At 31.8% G+C, this 15,720-nt stretch overlaps 5 protein-coding genes across 5 annotated transcripts; 2 read left to right on the forward strand and 3 right to left on the reverse strand.

Moving 5' to 3' along the window:
• Window positions 1–904: 904 nt before the first annotated feature.
• Window positions 905–2,279, reverse strand: LOC107190275 (ubiquitin carboxyl-terminal hydrolase). Its single transcript, XM_015579056.1, has 7 exons — window positions 2,232–2,279; window positions 2,143–2,154; window positions 1,800–1,928; window positions 1,568–1,725; window positions 1,344–1,485; window positions 1,211–1,286; window positions 905–1,134 (listed from the first exon to the last, which is right to left on the reverse strand). Exons 1-7 carry the CDS (start codon window positions 2,265–2,267, stop codon window positions 977–979), a joined length of 711 nt encoding a protein of 236 aa, XP_015434542.1. The 5' UTR covers window positions 2,268–2,279; the 3' UTR covers window positions 905–976.
• A 386-nt stretch (window positions 2,280–2,665) lies between these two features.
• Window positions 2,666–4,906, forward strand: LOC107190166 (alpha-L-fucosidase). Its single transcript, XM_015578919.1, has 8 exons — window positions 2,666–2,727; window positions 2,833–2,887; window positions 3,027–3,321; window positions 3,433–3,684; window positions 3,745–4,107; window positions 4,186–4,404; window positions 4,502–4,725; window positions 4,817–4,906. The coding sequence occupies exons 3-8, from the start codon at window positions 3,045–3,047 to the stop codon at window positions 4,904–4,906; spliced, it is 1,425 nt and encodes a 474-aa protein (XP_015434405.1). The 5' UTR covers window positions 2,666–2,727; window positions 2,833–2,887; window positions 3,027–3,044.
• Window positions 4,907–4,920: 14 nt separating this feature from the next.
• On the reverse strand, window positions 4,921–7,409 carry LOC107190276 (cytosolic non-specific dipeptidase). The gene is made up of 6 exons (XM_015579057.1): window positions 7,370–7,409; window positions 7,055–7,177; window positions 6,486–6,936; window positions 5,987–6,415; window positions 5,435–5,908; window positions 4,921–5,352 (listed from the first exon to the last, which is right to left on the reverse strand). The coding sequence occupies exons 2-6, from the start codon at window positions 7,093–7,095 to the stop codon at window positions 5,305–5,307; spliced, it is 1,443 nt and encodes a 480-aa protein (XP_015434543.1). The 5' UTR covers window positions 7,096–7,177; window positions 7,370–7,409; the 3' UTR covers window positions 4,921–5,304.
• An 854-nt stretch (window positions 7,410–8,263) lies between these two features.
• Window positions 8,264–13,551, forward strand: LOC107190261 (HBS1-like protein). The gene is made up of 9 exons (XM_015579037.1): window positions 8,264–8,394; window positions 8,501–8,566; window positions 8,749–9,048; window positions 9,120–9,161; window positions 11,481–12,033; window positions 12,121–12,350; window positions 12,428–12,623; window positions 12,702–12,907; window positions 12,997–13,551. Exons 1-9 carry the CDS (start codon window positions 8,352–8,354, stop codon window positions 13,452–13,454), a joined length of 2,094 nt encoding a protein of 697 aa, XP_015434523.1. The 5' UTR covers window positions 8,264–8,351; the 3' UTR covers window positions 13,455–13,551.
• A 31-nt stretch (window positions 13,552–13,582) lies between these two features.
• On the reverse strand, window positions 13,583–14,569 carry LOC107190262 (selenoprotein K-like). Its single transcript, XM_015579038.1, has 4 exons — window positions 14,406–14,569; window positions 14,226–14,307; window positions 14,074–14,148; window positions 13,583–13,942 (listed from the first exon to the last, which is right to left on the reverse strand). Exons 1-4 carry the CDS (start codon window positions 14,422–14,424, stop codon window positions 13,849–13,851), a joined length of 270 nt encoding a protein of 89 aa, XP_015434524.1. The 5' UTR covers window positions 14,425–14,569; the 3' UTR covers window positions 13,583–13,848.
• Window positions 14,570–15,720: the final 1,151 nt, after the last annotated feature.

The following is a 15,720-nucleotide window of genomic DNA, read 5'->3' on the forward strand; positions in this document are numbered from 1 at the left end:
GGTGCAAGATGTATCGAACTGCTGTTACAAGAACAAACGGCTGTTTACCGATCTTGTAATCGAGAATTCCCTATGACAGAATGCAACGTTACAAAGAACATAGATATTCGAGAAATTAATGATAGATGTGTAGAAATGACCGGATTATTTGTAAGGGCGTGGATAAGTTACATTCATGAAATTCACTGTACATTAATCAAAATAGCAAGATGCACCATGTTACGAAACATATTGTAGCAGTATTTACGTTGTGTATTAACAGCAATATTTCAAAAAATTCCAGAAAAGATAGAAAGACATATAATTTTAATTGTTCACTGTTGACACTTACAAACGAAGTACAAACAACTTTCGATCACTGGTTGTTATTTGACTGATTGACTTCACCTCAAAATCAGTTCTTTCAAGAATAGAAACTAACGGTCTTACTCCTACCCAGGTATTTTACAGGTATATGGGTATTCTGCACATACCTGGACGTCGTGAGCACAAACAGTTGTAATTAAATCTACTTTTAATAATTCCCTTATGTCGTATGAATCGTTTAGGATGTACATGTATTGTTTAAACAGTATTTCATCACTTAAATATTAAATAAATATTTAAATGATCAAATTCCTTATTTTGTAATAATTAAATCGTAATAATATCTAGAAAATATAAACTATAAGATTATGACTTACGCTTTTAAAAACGGGTTAAGTTTTCGTATTAGATGCATTTAGAGACTGAATTTTATTTCGTGAAATATTCTTTTCACTTTTTCTGCTATCTTATGTGAAAATTCTGCTCATGCGAATCAGTCAGATGAATACCTGTAAATACCTGTGTATTCCTATTTACCAGTATACGTATTACACTGTGATAACAAGCAAATATTAATAAATGCAATACAAAATGGCTGTGTATATAACATATAAAATAAATTATTTGAACAATTATCTTAAACTGTGTGTACTGTATATTAGACATGAAGTTAAAATGATTCTGAATCACTGTTAGTAAGAGCAACAACAGTAAAGCACATTTCTTCTGGGTCACGAGCCATATATTCTTTACAAACACGTGCTGCATCTTCTAACATTGTTTCTGGATTAGTTGAACCATGACTGATAGGCCCAAATTTTCGTCCATCTGAAAATTTCAATATTCAACAATATCATTGTAATATTTTAATATTGGCTGTTACTATTAACATAAGAATATTTACCTAATTCGTATAAAACTCCATTCTTTTGTACAAATGCTACAAAATGGTGATACACTGGTGTTTCTTCATTTGGTGCCTAGAACATATTTTGGATCACATTTTTTTAATTACCCATCAGAGAAAAAATACATACCTCTGTTTGTCCTTCATGTGCCATTTCTTCGTGTGTCTCACTAATTTCAGTTGACTTCATTAGAAGTTCTCCAATCTCTGCAGAAGAGAGATTCTTTGATTTGTCTAAGAAAGCTTTCAGGAAACCATCTTGAAGATTTATGCTGTAACAATAACAGAAAGTAATATATGACATTAGATCCAAATTCCATTGAATTTTATTATAACGAATTACCATAAACTTACGTATCTAAATTATTTGCAATACTGTGAATTAATGCAATTGTACCACAAGCATTATGAATGTATTGTTTCATATAATAAACTGCTGGATCTTGTGAACCTAAAGCACTCGTATCTTTTCCTTTAACAGCTTCTTCCTTATCTTCTAATGTATTACCATTCTATAAAGATAAATGTTACGCGTAACTGGATACAACTCTAACTAAATATAACCATGTAGTTCTAATTCTGAAACCTTTTTCCGTAAAGGATAAAGCAAAATAACAGCTACAACTGGTTTAGGTAGAAGTGCCAATAAATCTGGCTCCAATCCATAAACATCGACAATGCTCCATTCTTTTGGTACACCTAGTTGATGCATAAACTGCAAATATATATTCTATTACAAAATCTGATAAAGACACAGCTTTGATAAGTTAAAGATAATGATAAAGTTTATTTTATATCAACAGTAAAGTATTCTAATAATATGAAAATGTCATGTGAAAAATACTTTTAATGTATAAATATTCTAAATATTTACGACATATAAATATTACAATTGTCCTTATTAATTATCGCTCATCACGATGATTTACCTTCGTCATAACCTAAAACAAAGTGGAGAAACAATTAAATGATGTAATAAAACATGTATACCTATAATTTTCAAATTAAAATGATGTACCTCGGGGTTTGATTCCAATGGTATCCAAGAAGTCATGATAATTATTTTATTCTTGTTTTAAAAAAATACAAAAATCCGACAAAGTGCGATGGATGCGACGTTATAAATTCAAAACGCAATTCAACGTTCGATGGGTAATACAATAGCGTACCGCGTACCCAGCGTACCGCAGGATGCGTTCTGTTACTTTAAATTTTAGTGTAACTACTCTTCAATGAAACTTTTTAAGAAGGAAATTAATTGTAATAGATTCTGTTGGTTCACAGAAACGCACCTACCACATTAAAAGATACGTTACAAGGTTTAAAGTGTTAGTACTGCTCGCATGACAACCCGGCAAATTTACCGAAATGTTATTCCTTTGACACATGAGAAATATGTTAATGTTACGCGAATGTCATATTTCTTTATCATACTGAAAACAATTGATATGAAAGCAATCTCTGGCAATCTCTTATTTCTGCAATACACATCCAAATACATCGTACATATGTCGGTACATGTTCTATTGTAATTTATATTTGGTACAGTACCTACTTAATGAATATCGATATTAGTTTCTTGTTTTTTTTATAGTAAGTGTTTATATCTTTTGTTACAGTTTCAGTAACACTATTATCTTATAAGGCACTGGATATTTCTTTCAACAGGAATAGGTAAAGAAGTATATATGTTATACAATTAGTTGTATCATTATGTTAATTATTAAAGCCAACTCATTGTAACTTACAAATGTTTGTTACTTATAAATGTACTTATAATTGTACTAATGCATGTACTTATAAATGTTTTCAGTACATAGTAAGCAAGAAAATGTCTCTATGGATTCATATATTCTTGATTCATATTCTATATGCATTACATGGATCATCAAATGATCAATATATCCTAATATCATCAGATATAGAAAGTGCTGAAGTATTTCAACATGAAAAAGTACAAGCAAGTAAATATCTCCCAAATTGGAGTAGTTTGGACAGTCGACCACTTCCAAGTTGGTACAACGATGCAAAGTTTGGCATTTTTATTCATTGGGGTGTCTTTAGTGTTCCTAGTTTTGGCTCAGAATGGTTCTGGAATAATTGGCAAGGTAACTTACTATTTCTTATTACCTATAATATCTAAAATTGTATTATTTTGTCAGAGAAAATTCCACTTCTGTATATAGTTTAAAAAAGAATATTCGATGTACTATTTTCAGAAGAAAAGACTAGTACCAAGTACCACGATTTCATGAAAAACAGATATCCGCCAAACTTTACATATCAAGACTTTGCTCGTGATTTTACTACTGAATTTTTCAATGCTACTCAGTGGAGTGAAGTATTTCAAGCATCAGGCGCAAAATACATTGTACTCACAAGTAAACATCACGAAGGGTACACACTATGGCCTTCAAAATATTCCTTCAGTTGGAATTCTGTGGATGTAGGACCACGAAGAGATCTTATAGGTATTAATCATAGTTAGTTTGTTTCATTATCGTTGTAAATGAAATATTTTCTTTAATTAGGTGAATTGGCAATGGCAATAAGAAGTACAACTGATTTGAAATTTGGCCTGTATCACTCTTTATATGAATGGTATAATCCTCTTTATCTGCATGATAAAAGCAATAATTTTACAACGGATATTTTTGTTAAGCAAAAAATAATACCTGAAATGCATGAGTTGGTAGAAGAATATAAGCCAGAAGTTATATGGTCTGATGGTGATTGGGAAGCATCTGATAATTACTGGAAATCAAAAGAATTTTTATCTTGGTTGTACAATGAAAGTCCTGTAAAGGATACAGTTGTTACTAATGATAGATGGGGTGCTAATATACCATGTCATCATGGTGGATTTTATACATGTACGGATCGTTATAACCCTGGTAAATAATAAAATTTTATATTATAGAAACTTAGGTATCTATTTTATACTAAATTGATTTTGTATCAAAAACCATCAGGAACACTTCAATCTCATAAATGGGAAAACTGCATGACTGTCGATAGAAAATCTTGGGGTTTCCGTAGAGATGCTTCTTTATCGGAATATTTCACTTTACAAGAATTAGTAAAGGAGTTAGTAGTTACTGTAAGCTGTGGAGGAAATTTATTAATGAATATCGGACCAACGAAAGACGGTATTATTTCGCCAATATTTGAAGAAAGATTACGTGGGATGGGTATGTTGATCACTTGTGCATATAATTATTTTTATATTTTTAAGTATTTAAATGTATATGGTATATTAAAATGTTATAAAAAGTGCTTGTTTAATAGGTGATTGGTTAGCAATAAATGGAGAAGCTATTTATAATACTGAACCATGGGTTGTGCAAAATGATACTTTAAGTGGTAGCACTTGGTACACTCAGAATAAAGATCACGGCAAAATCTATGCACTAATACTTGATTGGCCAGAGGATAGCAGCCTGTATTTAGAGTCAATAACGCGTCACATGATCACACATATTGAGTTGCTTGGATCTAATAAACCACTTTATGTATGTATATTTCTGATCATGTATGACAAAACGTTATCAATGTTATTACAAACAGCGTGATCTATAATTAAGATTATATGTTACATTTTAGTGGAAGGAACTAGATGTTAAAAAAATATTTATACAGATGCCAGACAGATTTCATAAAGGACAACCAGCCTGGACGTTGAAAATAACATAGTTCTTATGTTTTATAAAAAACAGTGTTTTGCGTATATTTTCAAAGAATTAGTATGAAAACTACAAAAAGATACTTTTATTACCTGTTCCCCTTAAAATGACAATTTTACGATTTAATGTTATACAGTATTTCCCTATAAGATCGCACTTTGTTGCTCCCCATATCATCGTATTAACATCTCTACCATCTCATGACATGACCAGCTACAAAGACTAAAACTGAAAGCGTCAAAAAATAAAGTGATCACAAAATCGTCTCAACTGCTTTAAAGGATCTTGTCTTTGTTACCGAGTAGTGCAATCTTATGGAGGGAATACTGTATAGTACACAAATTGCTTGTTTATAATACTCCAGTATAAAGTATGGTTTTAATAATGCCTTCATATCTGTATGCATTTTTATTGAAGTTGAGATACTTCATACAAATAAGCTCCAAGTAATTTAGTCTAAAATGAAAGTTAATAATTATTAAGTTTGAATAAAACATTTATGAGAAAGAAATTATGTTCTCCATACAAAAATACTTACACCCTGGATGTAATTGCGGACATCTAATTTTTCATTCTGAGAATGTGCTCCATCATCACCAGCACCAACTGGTAAGAGCAGTACATTTTTACCTGTTACTTCTTGGAATGTCAAAGTAACTGGAATTGAACCACCCTCACGTGACAAGTCAGGATCTACTTTATAAACATGTTTTGTAGCCTTCCGGCCAGCTATATAGTGTGGATGATCAGGATTTTCAGACCAGGGTTTTCCTCCATGGTCCATATTAATGTTTATTCTATTTGGACTACCTCTAACAGCCCACTTTTCATTTAAATACGTTGTTACTTTCTTAACGGTTTCATCAGGGGTCATATCCGGCACTAATCTAATTGAAAATTTACCAATAACTTTTCCTGGAATAACAGTCTTTGCCCCTGGTTCGCTAAATGCACCCTCTATTCCATGAATAGATAAACTAGGTTGTCTCCAACGATGCATCAAAAGCTGAATCTAATAATACGACCAGGCATATGAATACATAAATGTAACAAACATCTAATTCTGGTTCATTGAATAATAAATACATACTTTATCTTCATCGTGAGCCAATCTATTGGTGCCAACAGATTTCTTATATTCAGGGACATCAAACTCTATTGTTTTATAAAGATCTAATTCTTTTTCTGTAACTTCGGCAACATTCTCATATATTCCATTTATTAAAATTTTTCCATTAACATCAACTAATGTATTTAACAGATACATCAGGTCTGCCATTGCTTCATGCACAGTTCCACCATATATACCACTATGTAAATCTTTTGCAGCACAAGTTACTTCTATATGAAAGTAACAGATACCCCTCAAACCATATGTAATACAGGGCTTAGTAGTACCCAACCAATAATTATCAGATATACAAACATAATCTACACCTTGCAAAAATGTATCTTTGCGTGCCCAAAGAAGATCGTCCAAACCTTCACTTCCACTCTCTTCCATACCCTCAAATACAAACTATAATCAAAGCAGACTTAGTAAATAGAAGGTGAAAAAGTATTACAAATTTTATAGCAATTTATATTACCTTAAGATTGACTGGGAAACCAATTCCAATAGCTTTGTAAGCCTGCAATGCATGTATCCAACAGAGTACAGGGCCTTTGTCATCTGAAGAACCACGGCCATATAATTTTTCATCTTTCTCAACAAGAGTAAAGGGTTCTGTATTCCAGCCATCTTCTTTCAATGCTGGTTGAACATCTAAATGTCCGTATAATAGAACAGTCTTCTTTTTTGGGTCAGATCCAAGGGTTCCTAATAAAACAGGTGGTAATGGAATTTCACGTCCATCTGGAAAAGTTTGTTTTCCTATATCTGCTAATTCTGTGGTAGCACCAAGATCTTTTAATCTAATTTCTGCCCACTTCATCATCTTAACTATTTCATTTCTATGATCTGGCCATGCTGAAACGGATTTTATAGCCACTGCTTCACGTAAATTATTTATGTACTCTGCTTTATGACTGTCAATGTAACTGTAAATTAAATAAAAATAACTTTCATAAGTAAACAGTTATTTCATTACAATTGCATTATGCTTAATAGAAATTTCTATTATACATACAATACAATAAGATAATATCTTTTAAATACCTAAACAGATTGTTTAAAGTTGTTGGAAGTTCTGTGGCCATTTCTTTGATTTATTGGGTGGAGTCAACTTCCTTAATGGGTATTGTTTCACTTGCAATGTAATCAGCAGATTGGGAATTTATTCTGTAAATGCGTGAATAAATACGATATGTTATCAATTCAGGGGCGTATATTTCCAAGTACTTGAAATACGCTTGATACGTAATTTGACTTTGATAAGAAACCTGTTTTAAGCCCAACAAACTTGCATTCACAAGAGAATAAAAAACTACTGTTCATTTACGCTAATAAGTGTAAACCCCCGTCAAAACAAACCTCATGACTTTTGCAGGAATGTATTTAGCACAGGTAGTACATTATAGGACTCCGTACAACGCGGCAGTATTCCTATAAACGCGAACTAAACATTGCGCTACTGCTCCCGTACAAACGTAATTATATATAAGTTATTCTGTATATTTAATGAACAAATTTATATTTCTATTGTTTTAAACTAAAATTAAATACATATTATTTTTTATTGTATTAGAAAAAACTTTTTTATATTTAATTCTTTGAGCTTTGGATCCCGTATAACATGGAACGTATCTTCCACGTTATAGGGGGGTGCAATCAGGTGCAATGCTACAATATTCATTAACAAAAATGAATCCACTTTGTATCCAAAATCGATCTATTGCCCAGATAGCACATGATGCCCAATGACGCCTTGAAGACGGCTTAAAGGCGCCTTAGAGCTAAAATAGCCGTAAAATGGGCGTCTTTAAGGAGTCATGTGCTACTTGGTTGGGTATAACGAAAATGTTACAGGTCCCTGAAACGGGACACTCGTGAGGTGATTTGGAACAAATTTTTCCTTAGCAAAAATGTTATCTGAGACTTTGTTACGAGATATTAATGAAAAATCTTTACCAATCAAATAGCGAGTGTATCTGCCGAGCCGCGCAGTAGCGTTGTATACGCTACGATTGGCATTCGTAGTCTTTTTATATCTCATTATATCTGTAGGCACTGGTTATACAAACTATATAATATGTGTCGCATTGTTTTCAGTTGTTTGCAGTGTCAGAGAAAGTGAATTACACAGATGTATTTTGAGAGAACAAAAAAACTAAACGTGTATTCCAAAATACGTAGCTAATAATTGTGACAACCAACTATTGCCAACATATATGTCGAAATTCATTTTAGTTTATTTTCGATATAACATGGGACATCGTAAACAATAAATTGTACGAAATAACGTATACTGTCATATTATTGTTCTTTCATTCTCGATCTTGCACAAGTTTGAGAAATGTCCCGTCATCGAGACGTACGGTGTATGAATTACTCGGAAGGTATGCTCAACACGAATCTTTATAAAAAAAATTCACTGTCTAATTGCAACTCTGCAATTCGTCATATTTGTTCCTTGTCTGAAATTACATATATATTTTTTTACAGAGTATGAAGGTTATGATGATGTCTATGGACATTCTATGGAGGATGACTACTGTGTATCTCCTAGTGGTAGGTTTTGTTTAATATACAGGGTCTTTTAATTTTCAGACAGTATCAGTTTTTGAGATGTGGAATTTAAGATATGTGAAAAAATAGAATGTTTTTACACATTCTGTGGACTTGGATTTTAAAACATACTGTGTAATCGTAGTATATGAATGTATTAAGCATTACAACACTTTTATTTACAGCCGAACAATTTTTATTTGATCGGAGTAAACAACAGAATATTGCATCATTTATCACGGAACCAGATATAGTAGAAGACAATGAGGATGATGAAGAACCAACTACACCTTCTAATGGAGAAGATGAAGTGCTTACAGATTTAGAAAAAGCAAAGCTCATGTCTTGCATGGAAACTGTCAAAAATATTATAGGGGACACAATACCTGATTCTGAGATAAAGAAAAAAATTGTTCAATCAAATTTTGATGCAGAGGCAGCACTGGATTTAGTTTTAAAAGAATCTTCTCCAAAAAATGTTGTTCGTGAGTAAATGGTACACTTAATCCCCTTGCTTTAGTGGCTCAAATATTATATTACATAATTAAATTTTTAGAACCAGATACAATTAATAAGGATAACATGGAACATTACCCAGGTATGTTATACACTCATATTATCTAAAAACTAAATATATAAAAGAGAATTATAGAATCATGAACAGTTTGAAGACATAATAATAAATAGGAATATAGTTCCTAAAAGGTGCACTCTCCGATTTTTATGATATTTGGTAAAATTGTCTCGAATTCTCTCAAATGAATGTATGTAAAAGGTTTTTCACCACATGTGAAAATTAACTGACATAATACTAAAATAATAACTATATCTTTATATACTAAACACACAAAGTGCCATAGCATACAGAACAATCCACTCACCTTGCAGATGAAGTTGTGACATGTCTCATCGTACTGCAATAATTTTTTCTAAAACTGTCATCTTTATATACTAAACAGAGAATGTACCATACCACATAAACAACCACTCCCCTTGCAAAAAAATTATTGCAGTACCATGAGACCTTGTATGTCACACTGTGACATATCGGTTGTGATAATCAATAATTGCTGAATTATTTTAGCATTATCTCAGTTAATTTTCAGCTGTGCTACAAAACCATTTATATATGTTAATTTGGTAGTATTTGGGACGATTTTACTAAGTCTCATGAAAATTGGAGGATGAATCTTTTCAAAACTACAGCCTACAGTCTCATATCTTTATTTCCTGACCTATAATTTCTTTTATTTCATATGCTGCTGTTGAATCCATCGGTAAGGTAAGATGCTACATCTGTTAATCCACAATCTAGTTCATTTATTATACCTAAATTATCATTCCAAAAGCAGAACAATACTGAAAATAGCACTATGAATGCTTGCGTTATGGATAACTTATACAGTTTAAAGAATTTAACCCTCAATAATTCATCCCCAACATTTTCCTCTTTATCTGAATTAATGACAAATCATGCTCAATCAAAATCTAATACTACAAAGGAGTTTCAAACTAATTCAAATACTGTATCATTCAGTACTTTAGCAGATCTAACTTCACACCATTTACAAAAATCAAGTAACTCTAACAGTACAAATTCTAACGAAAAAGCATTTTCACCTAGTACAAATTTTGTGATACCAAAATTGTCAATTAAAAAAGAGAGCAATAACGATTTAAACAATGCGAGATTAAATTTTTCTGCTCTTAAAACAAATGCAGGCATAGTATCAGATGTAATGAACGACAAAGAAGAAGATTGTAGTATGGATTCACTTGAAAAAAGCATATTCAATGTGCTTGCTTTTTCAGAAAACTATAGCAATAATAAAAATAGTTCATATAACGTAAACACGAAAGAGGATTTATTATTAAATGCAAGTGGTACTCGGACGCCGTCACCAGATAATTGGTTGATTGATTTAACTTCTGCTTTGAAAGAAACTACGTCTTTGGGTTCAAACAATTATGTTATAAAGCCAAAAACGTTAGAAAATGTCAACAATATCATTCCTAATTCAAAGTTACATACTTTAAGTCATAATGTTGATATCTCATACGTTCTTCTGCCTACAACATTAAATTTAAGTTACTTGAATAATATTAAGCTTCCATATGCAAAAAAGCATGTCTCATTATTTGGTAGAACATTATGCAGAACGTGGAAAATGAGAAAACCATTTCTTAAATCTCAAGAGCAACAACACCATACTGTAAAACGATTTGATTTTTCAGTTCCATATACTCGTAATTAACAAAGTATTAATTTATTAGTATACACAGAAATTAAAGTAGGTACTTTGTCATGGTATAAAACAAAACATTTGAATGTTCGGCTACTGTTGCCAGCTACTTTGAGGGATGATTTCAGATGCCAAACTAACACATAGATCAAGAATAACAAAATTACGTTCAAGACTTCGTTTCCAGGGCAGGTTTAATGTCGTGCAAGAATACATGTTATATATGTTCCAGAAATTTATAGAATAAATTATTGTCGTATGACAAGGCGTCGTGTGTCATCACTTTGACTACGAGGTAGCGGATCTTTTTAGATGGCTGTGGCACTGATGATTAATTTGGCATGTAAAATCACTCCTTAAAGTTTCTGACTCTAGCAGCATTCTGTATCATTTTTATTGGGCGTATATAATTGTGTATTATATTCTTAGGACAAGTTTACAAAAACAAAAGTCATGACTAAATTAAGTTTATATGCGGATGTTAAATTACCTATTAATAAATGACTATTTTATGTAAATATATTTACTGTGAAACATTACTTTCATGTAAATATTTTTCTTAAAGTCATGAAGCAGAAGTTCATGAAATTTCTGCAATAAAGACATTAAATATTTACAAATGTGTAATTGCATACTAATATTTACACATATTATGTTGATAAATTTTATGATAGGTAAAAAATTACCGTCCAAACCCACATTTCAAGCAACAACACCTTCAAACGTGAAAATTATTCCTGTCGGAAAACGATCGGTAGTGAAGGGCTTTGATTTAAGTGGAACAGAGAATGCAGAACAACTGAATACTCGTATTGAAAGTCCTCGTTCTCAGAGCCCATTTGCTAGTTATAACAGTCCAGAAACGAAAAGAAAGGAACATGTACCAAGGGAGAAGAAAATAATTTCTTCAAATACAAACAGTCCGCGAAGTCAATCTCCAGTGATAGGACATGTAGGTTCTGACTTGGATTTTAAAGTAAAAACCAATGAAGAAAAAGTTGATGCTTTAAAGGTATATAAAAGTAAAAGAGGAGATAGCAAAGAACAGTTACATCTGGTAGTGGTCGGACATGTAGATGCAGGTAAAAGTACATTATTGGGACGACTTCTGTGCGACTTGGGACAAGTACCGCAAAGATTGATTCACAAGTATCAGCAAGAAAGCAAGAAGATAGGAAAACAATCATTTGCTTATGCATGGATTCTTGATGAAACAGGAGAAGAACGGTGATTAGAATTTCTAATACAATCAAATTACTAACATACTTTATAAGTTATGTTATATGTATACTTACTTATTATATATTTTTCTAGAGAACGAGGTATAACAATGGACATTGGTCACTCAAAATTTGAAACAGAAACAAAATCCATTACTTTATTAGATGCACCTGGACATAAGGATTTTATACCAAATATGATTACTGGTGCTACTCAAGCAGACGTGGCTTTATTGGTGGTGGATGCTACAAGAGGAGAATTTGAAACTGGTTTCGATAGTGGAGGACAAACCAGAGAACATGCATTACTGTTACGTTCATTAGGTATTATAATTTGTTCTTATATTTGCAGTCCACGTTTCTGTGACCAATGTATTTATGAACTATCGATTTTTTTGTAGGTATATCACAACTAGCAGTGGTAGTAAATAAGTTAGATACAGTAGACTGGTCGAAAGATAGGTTTAATGAAATAGTCGACAAAATCAATGTATTTTTAAAGCAGGCTGGATTCAAGGATAATGTTGCCTTTGTTCCTTGCAGCGGTCTATCTGGTGAAAATATTGTAACAAAATCTAAAGAAGCTTTATTTAACTGGTATAGCCGTTAGTTACAATTCCCTTGATACGTAAAGAATTAAAGTAATGTGTTAATTGATATTTCTTAATAATATAGGTACACAGGGCCTACACTAGTCAGTGTTATTGATAATTTCAAGTGTCCCGAACGCCCTATAAACAAGCCGTTTCGGTTTTCGGTTAATGATATATTTAAGGGTACAGGATCTGGATTCTGCGTTTCTGGTCATGTAGAAACAGGCATGATATCTTTAGGCGATAAAGTTTTAGTATTACCAGGGAACGAAGTCGCACTGGTTAAAGGTGTGTTGACTTATTAAATACTTACAAAATTTAGTTCACCCTAGATATTTGTCAGTTGTTTTAATACAAAATGTGAAATTACATTACAGGTTTACAAGTAGATGAGGTACCTATGACGAATGTATTTGCTGGAGATCAAGTTGCTTTAACCTTATCGGGAATCGAACAACAAAATGTTGGAATTGGAGATATTATTTGTAATGCACAGAACCCAGTTCCTGTAACTACCTGTTTTCAAGCGCATGTAGTTGTATTTGCAGTTAAAATCCCAATAGTCAAAGGTCTTCCAGTCGTTATGCATCAACAGTCTCTAGTGCAGCCAGCTGTGATTACAAAATTAGTAGCCCAACTGCATAGAGCTACTGGTGAAATAACAAAAAAGAAACCACGTTGCTTACCAAAAAATTCAAGCGCTATTATCGAGATTACGACGCAAAATCCGGTATGTATGGAAATATACAAAGACATCAAGCAGCTAGGTAGAGTGATGTTCCGAGTTGAAGGAACAACCATTGCAGCTGGACTTGTTACCAAAATTAAGCAGTAATAAAATAGTTTTGCATCTTCAAACATCTAGAACCATACATATATTGCAGTTATTGTAATCACATATTGTGGAAGTTATGCAAAATTTAATGGAATTATCATGTTTTTGTTAATTTATGTAAACATATGTGTACATACAAGTTTATTTGCTATAGAACACTTACTTCGTTTCCTAGCCAATGTACAATGTGTAACATATTTATAATTTGTAACATTTTTAACATAAAAATTATCTACTCTATTCAATAAAATTGTTCTTTAACAAATTATGGTTCACTTATTCAATGTATAAATTTATATGGGAAATAATGTTTTAATTTATTTGTTCTTGAACAATTCTGCGATTGATATCAATATTTGAAAATGTTGATAAATATAGTTTCCACATAATTATTTCAACCAGCACAACTGCTGCATCCACCAAAGGGAATGTTCATATTATCTCCTGTATTCGGTCTTCCTAATCTACGTGTTGGTGGACGTGGTGGCCTGTATACATACATAAGTTATCAATATCAATTTTATTTTAAAAATATTATACAAAAAATAGAAGTCCATTATTAAAGTCATTTAAATTATCTCTATTAGTAGTTCTATAATTAAATTACTAAATCTCTTACCCAGATCCAGGTCTATAATCTCTTGTATAACCACTTCCATATTTGTTCATATCAGGATTGATCATTGTTTTGAAACTGTAATAAATTAAATTATTTCATGTTGTATATATGTATACTTAAAGGGAACATAAGAAGAGATATACTTTACTTACAACATAATAATCATGTAAATTATGCCAGTAAAAATACCAAATATTCTTTTCAAATTCCATGGAGTACTGTCTAAAACTTCACCTGAAAGTTTTTCAACAGTAAATATACGCAGTAAGTGTTATACATAGCTTCCATTACGTGTTACTATAAAATGTATACATTGAGGTTAAATATGTTACCTCCTGATATATAAGCCATGATTTAAGATGTTTCTGTAGACTAATTTTTCCAGTAGGCAGCTCCGATTAATAGAACGGAAAATATATATCACTTATGATTTAATAAATAATGTTGTTCTGCTGAATATTGCAAGCGTCTTCTTAGAATTTTTTAACATCCACGTCACGCAAACGTGAATGTGTGTAAGCTGGTTAAGCGCAATATCACAAAGTCGGCTGTGGCAATACATATGCATTTATGTAGATACTCACATACACATATAAAGATCTGTGATTCAAACAGTGTTGACAACATAATCAGTAAGTTAGTACGGAGCTTCTGCACTCCAATTTCCGTGAGTAAATAATACACATTTAGATGAATGTTTATATACAATAGTTTAAAACTCAATATATTAAAATGATCAATATATAAAGTTTAATAATGAGATTTTGTTTTATTGCAAACCCCATAAAATAATTACAAAACCCTTTAATAAAATCAATAATTAAATTACTGTTTGATGGAAATAAATTTTTGTGAATTGAACGCAATAACTTTGTTTATTAATAATTTACGATGCAAATTAAATTTTTGACTCGCACATTAGACGAAACGAAGATAAAAAAAATAATACGGTGCCTCGTGAAGTTATACGGGAAAAGTTCATAGTACTTAAAGTATTAAGCAACGGTACAAGTTGCCATTATGGTTGCGAAAGCAGAGTGCTTGACGCCATAAGATCAAACACGTTCAATTGCTTTTCAATAATATGCGCGACTCTTCGAGTTCGTCCATTCATGGTCAATGTTCTTATGTATGCAAATATGTACCATCGGGGACAAGCGTACTTGATCGTCTATAGACGATACAAGAATACTCCCCAAAATCAAACGCCATCGTAAATTACCATAGGCAAACTTTTCATCTTACTCTCAGCCTTGGCCCACTTCGATCGAAACAGCAACATTAATTATTTATGATATATTTTCTAATAAGCTTACAATATTTTCTGTATTTTCAGTTTTATGTACAAGAAACTTTAAAAAAGAACCTCTAACCACACGTTTGTGCTATAAAACATTTATAATTTTAAATTAATTACAAATTATCTAGAATAATTAAATACTGATCATAATTTTCGTGTTCGTTCTCCAGTTGTTTAAGTAATTAAAGCATAATCATTATGCAATAAATACTAGAAAGGAAAAACAATTAATTTGCGATAAATGGTTCTTATATTACAGAATGTTCATCCGATTACCTATTAAGCGAGGAACTATCAAGGGATATTTTTTCAAATCAGAATGTTCACTGATCGAAAAAATAAAGTGA

Source organism: Dufourea novaeangliae, unplaced genomic scaffold, assembly GCF_001272555.1.
Source record: "Dufourea novaeangliae isolate 0120121106 unplaced genomic scaffold, ASM127255v1 scaffold168, whole genome shotgun sequence".
Taxonomy (NCBI): Eukaryota; Metazoa; Arthropoda; class Insecta; order Hymenoptera; family Halictidae; genus Dufourea; species Dufourea novaeangliae.

Excerpts from the sequence above, each read along its gene's own strand:
- LOC107190261 (XM_015579037.1), top strand. The coding sequence starts at position 8,352 with ATGTCCCGTCATCGAGACGTACGGTGTATGAATTACTCGGAAG. Across the intron at positions 12,351-12,427 it reads ATTACTGTTACGTTCATTAG|GTATATCACAACTAGCAGTG; the intron begins GTATTATAATTT and ends ATTTTTTTGTAG. Across the intron at positions 12,624-12,701 it reads AAAGAAGCTTTATTTAACTG|GTACACAGGGCCTACACTAG; the intron begins GTATAGCCGTTA and ends TTAATAATATAG.
- LOC107190275 (XM_015579056.1), bottom strand. The coding sequence starts at position 2,267 with ATGACTTCTTGGATACCATTGGAATCAAACCCCGAG. Across the intron at positions 1,726-1,799 it reads TTTATCCTTTACGGAAAAAG|AATGGTAATACATTAGAAGA; the intron begins GTTTCAGAATTA and ends TTATCTTTATAG. Across the intron at positions 1,135-1,210 it reads TGGAGTTTTATACGAATTAG|ATGGACGAAAATTTGGGCCT; the intron begins GTAAATATTCTT and ends TGAAATTTTCAG.
- LOC107190276 (XM_015579057.1), bottom strand. The coding sequence starts at position 7,095 with ATGGCCACAGAACTTCCAACAACTTTAAACAATCTGTTTAG. Across the intron at positions 6,937-7,054 it reads ACTTTAAACAATCTGTTTAG|TTACATTGACAGTCATAAAG; the intron begins GTATTTAAAAGA and ends TTTAATTTACAG. Across the intron at positions 5,909-5,986 it reads TGGCTCACGATGAAGATAAA|ATTCAGCTTTTGATGCATCG; the intron begins GTATGTATTTAT and ends TCGTATTATTAG.
- LOC107190166 (XM_015578919.1), top strand. The coding sequence starts at position 3,045 with ATGTCTCTATGGATTCATATATTCTTGATTCATATTCTATATGCATTA. Across the intron at positions 3,322-3,432 it reads GTTCTGGAATAATTGGCAAG|AAGAAAAGACTAGTACCAAG; the intron begins GTAACTTACTAT and ends TACTATTTTCAG. Across the intron at positions 4,726-4,816 it reads GATCTAATAAACCACTTTAT|TGGAAGGAACTAGATGTTAA; the intron begins GTATGTATATTT and ends GTTACATTTTAG.
- LOC107190262 (XM_015579038.1), bottom strand. Across the intron at positions 14,149-14,225 it reads ATTTACATGATTATTATGTT|TTTCAAAACAATGATCAATC; the intron begins GTAAGTAAAGTA and ends AATTTATTACAG. Across the intron at positions 13,943-14,073 it reads GATTATAGACCTGGATCTGG|GCCACCACGTCCACCAACAC; the intron begins GTAAGAGATTTA and ends GTATGTATACAG.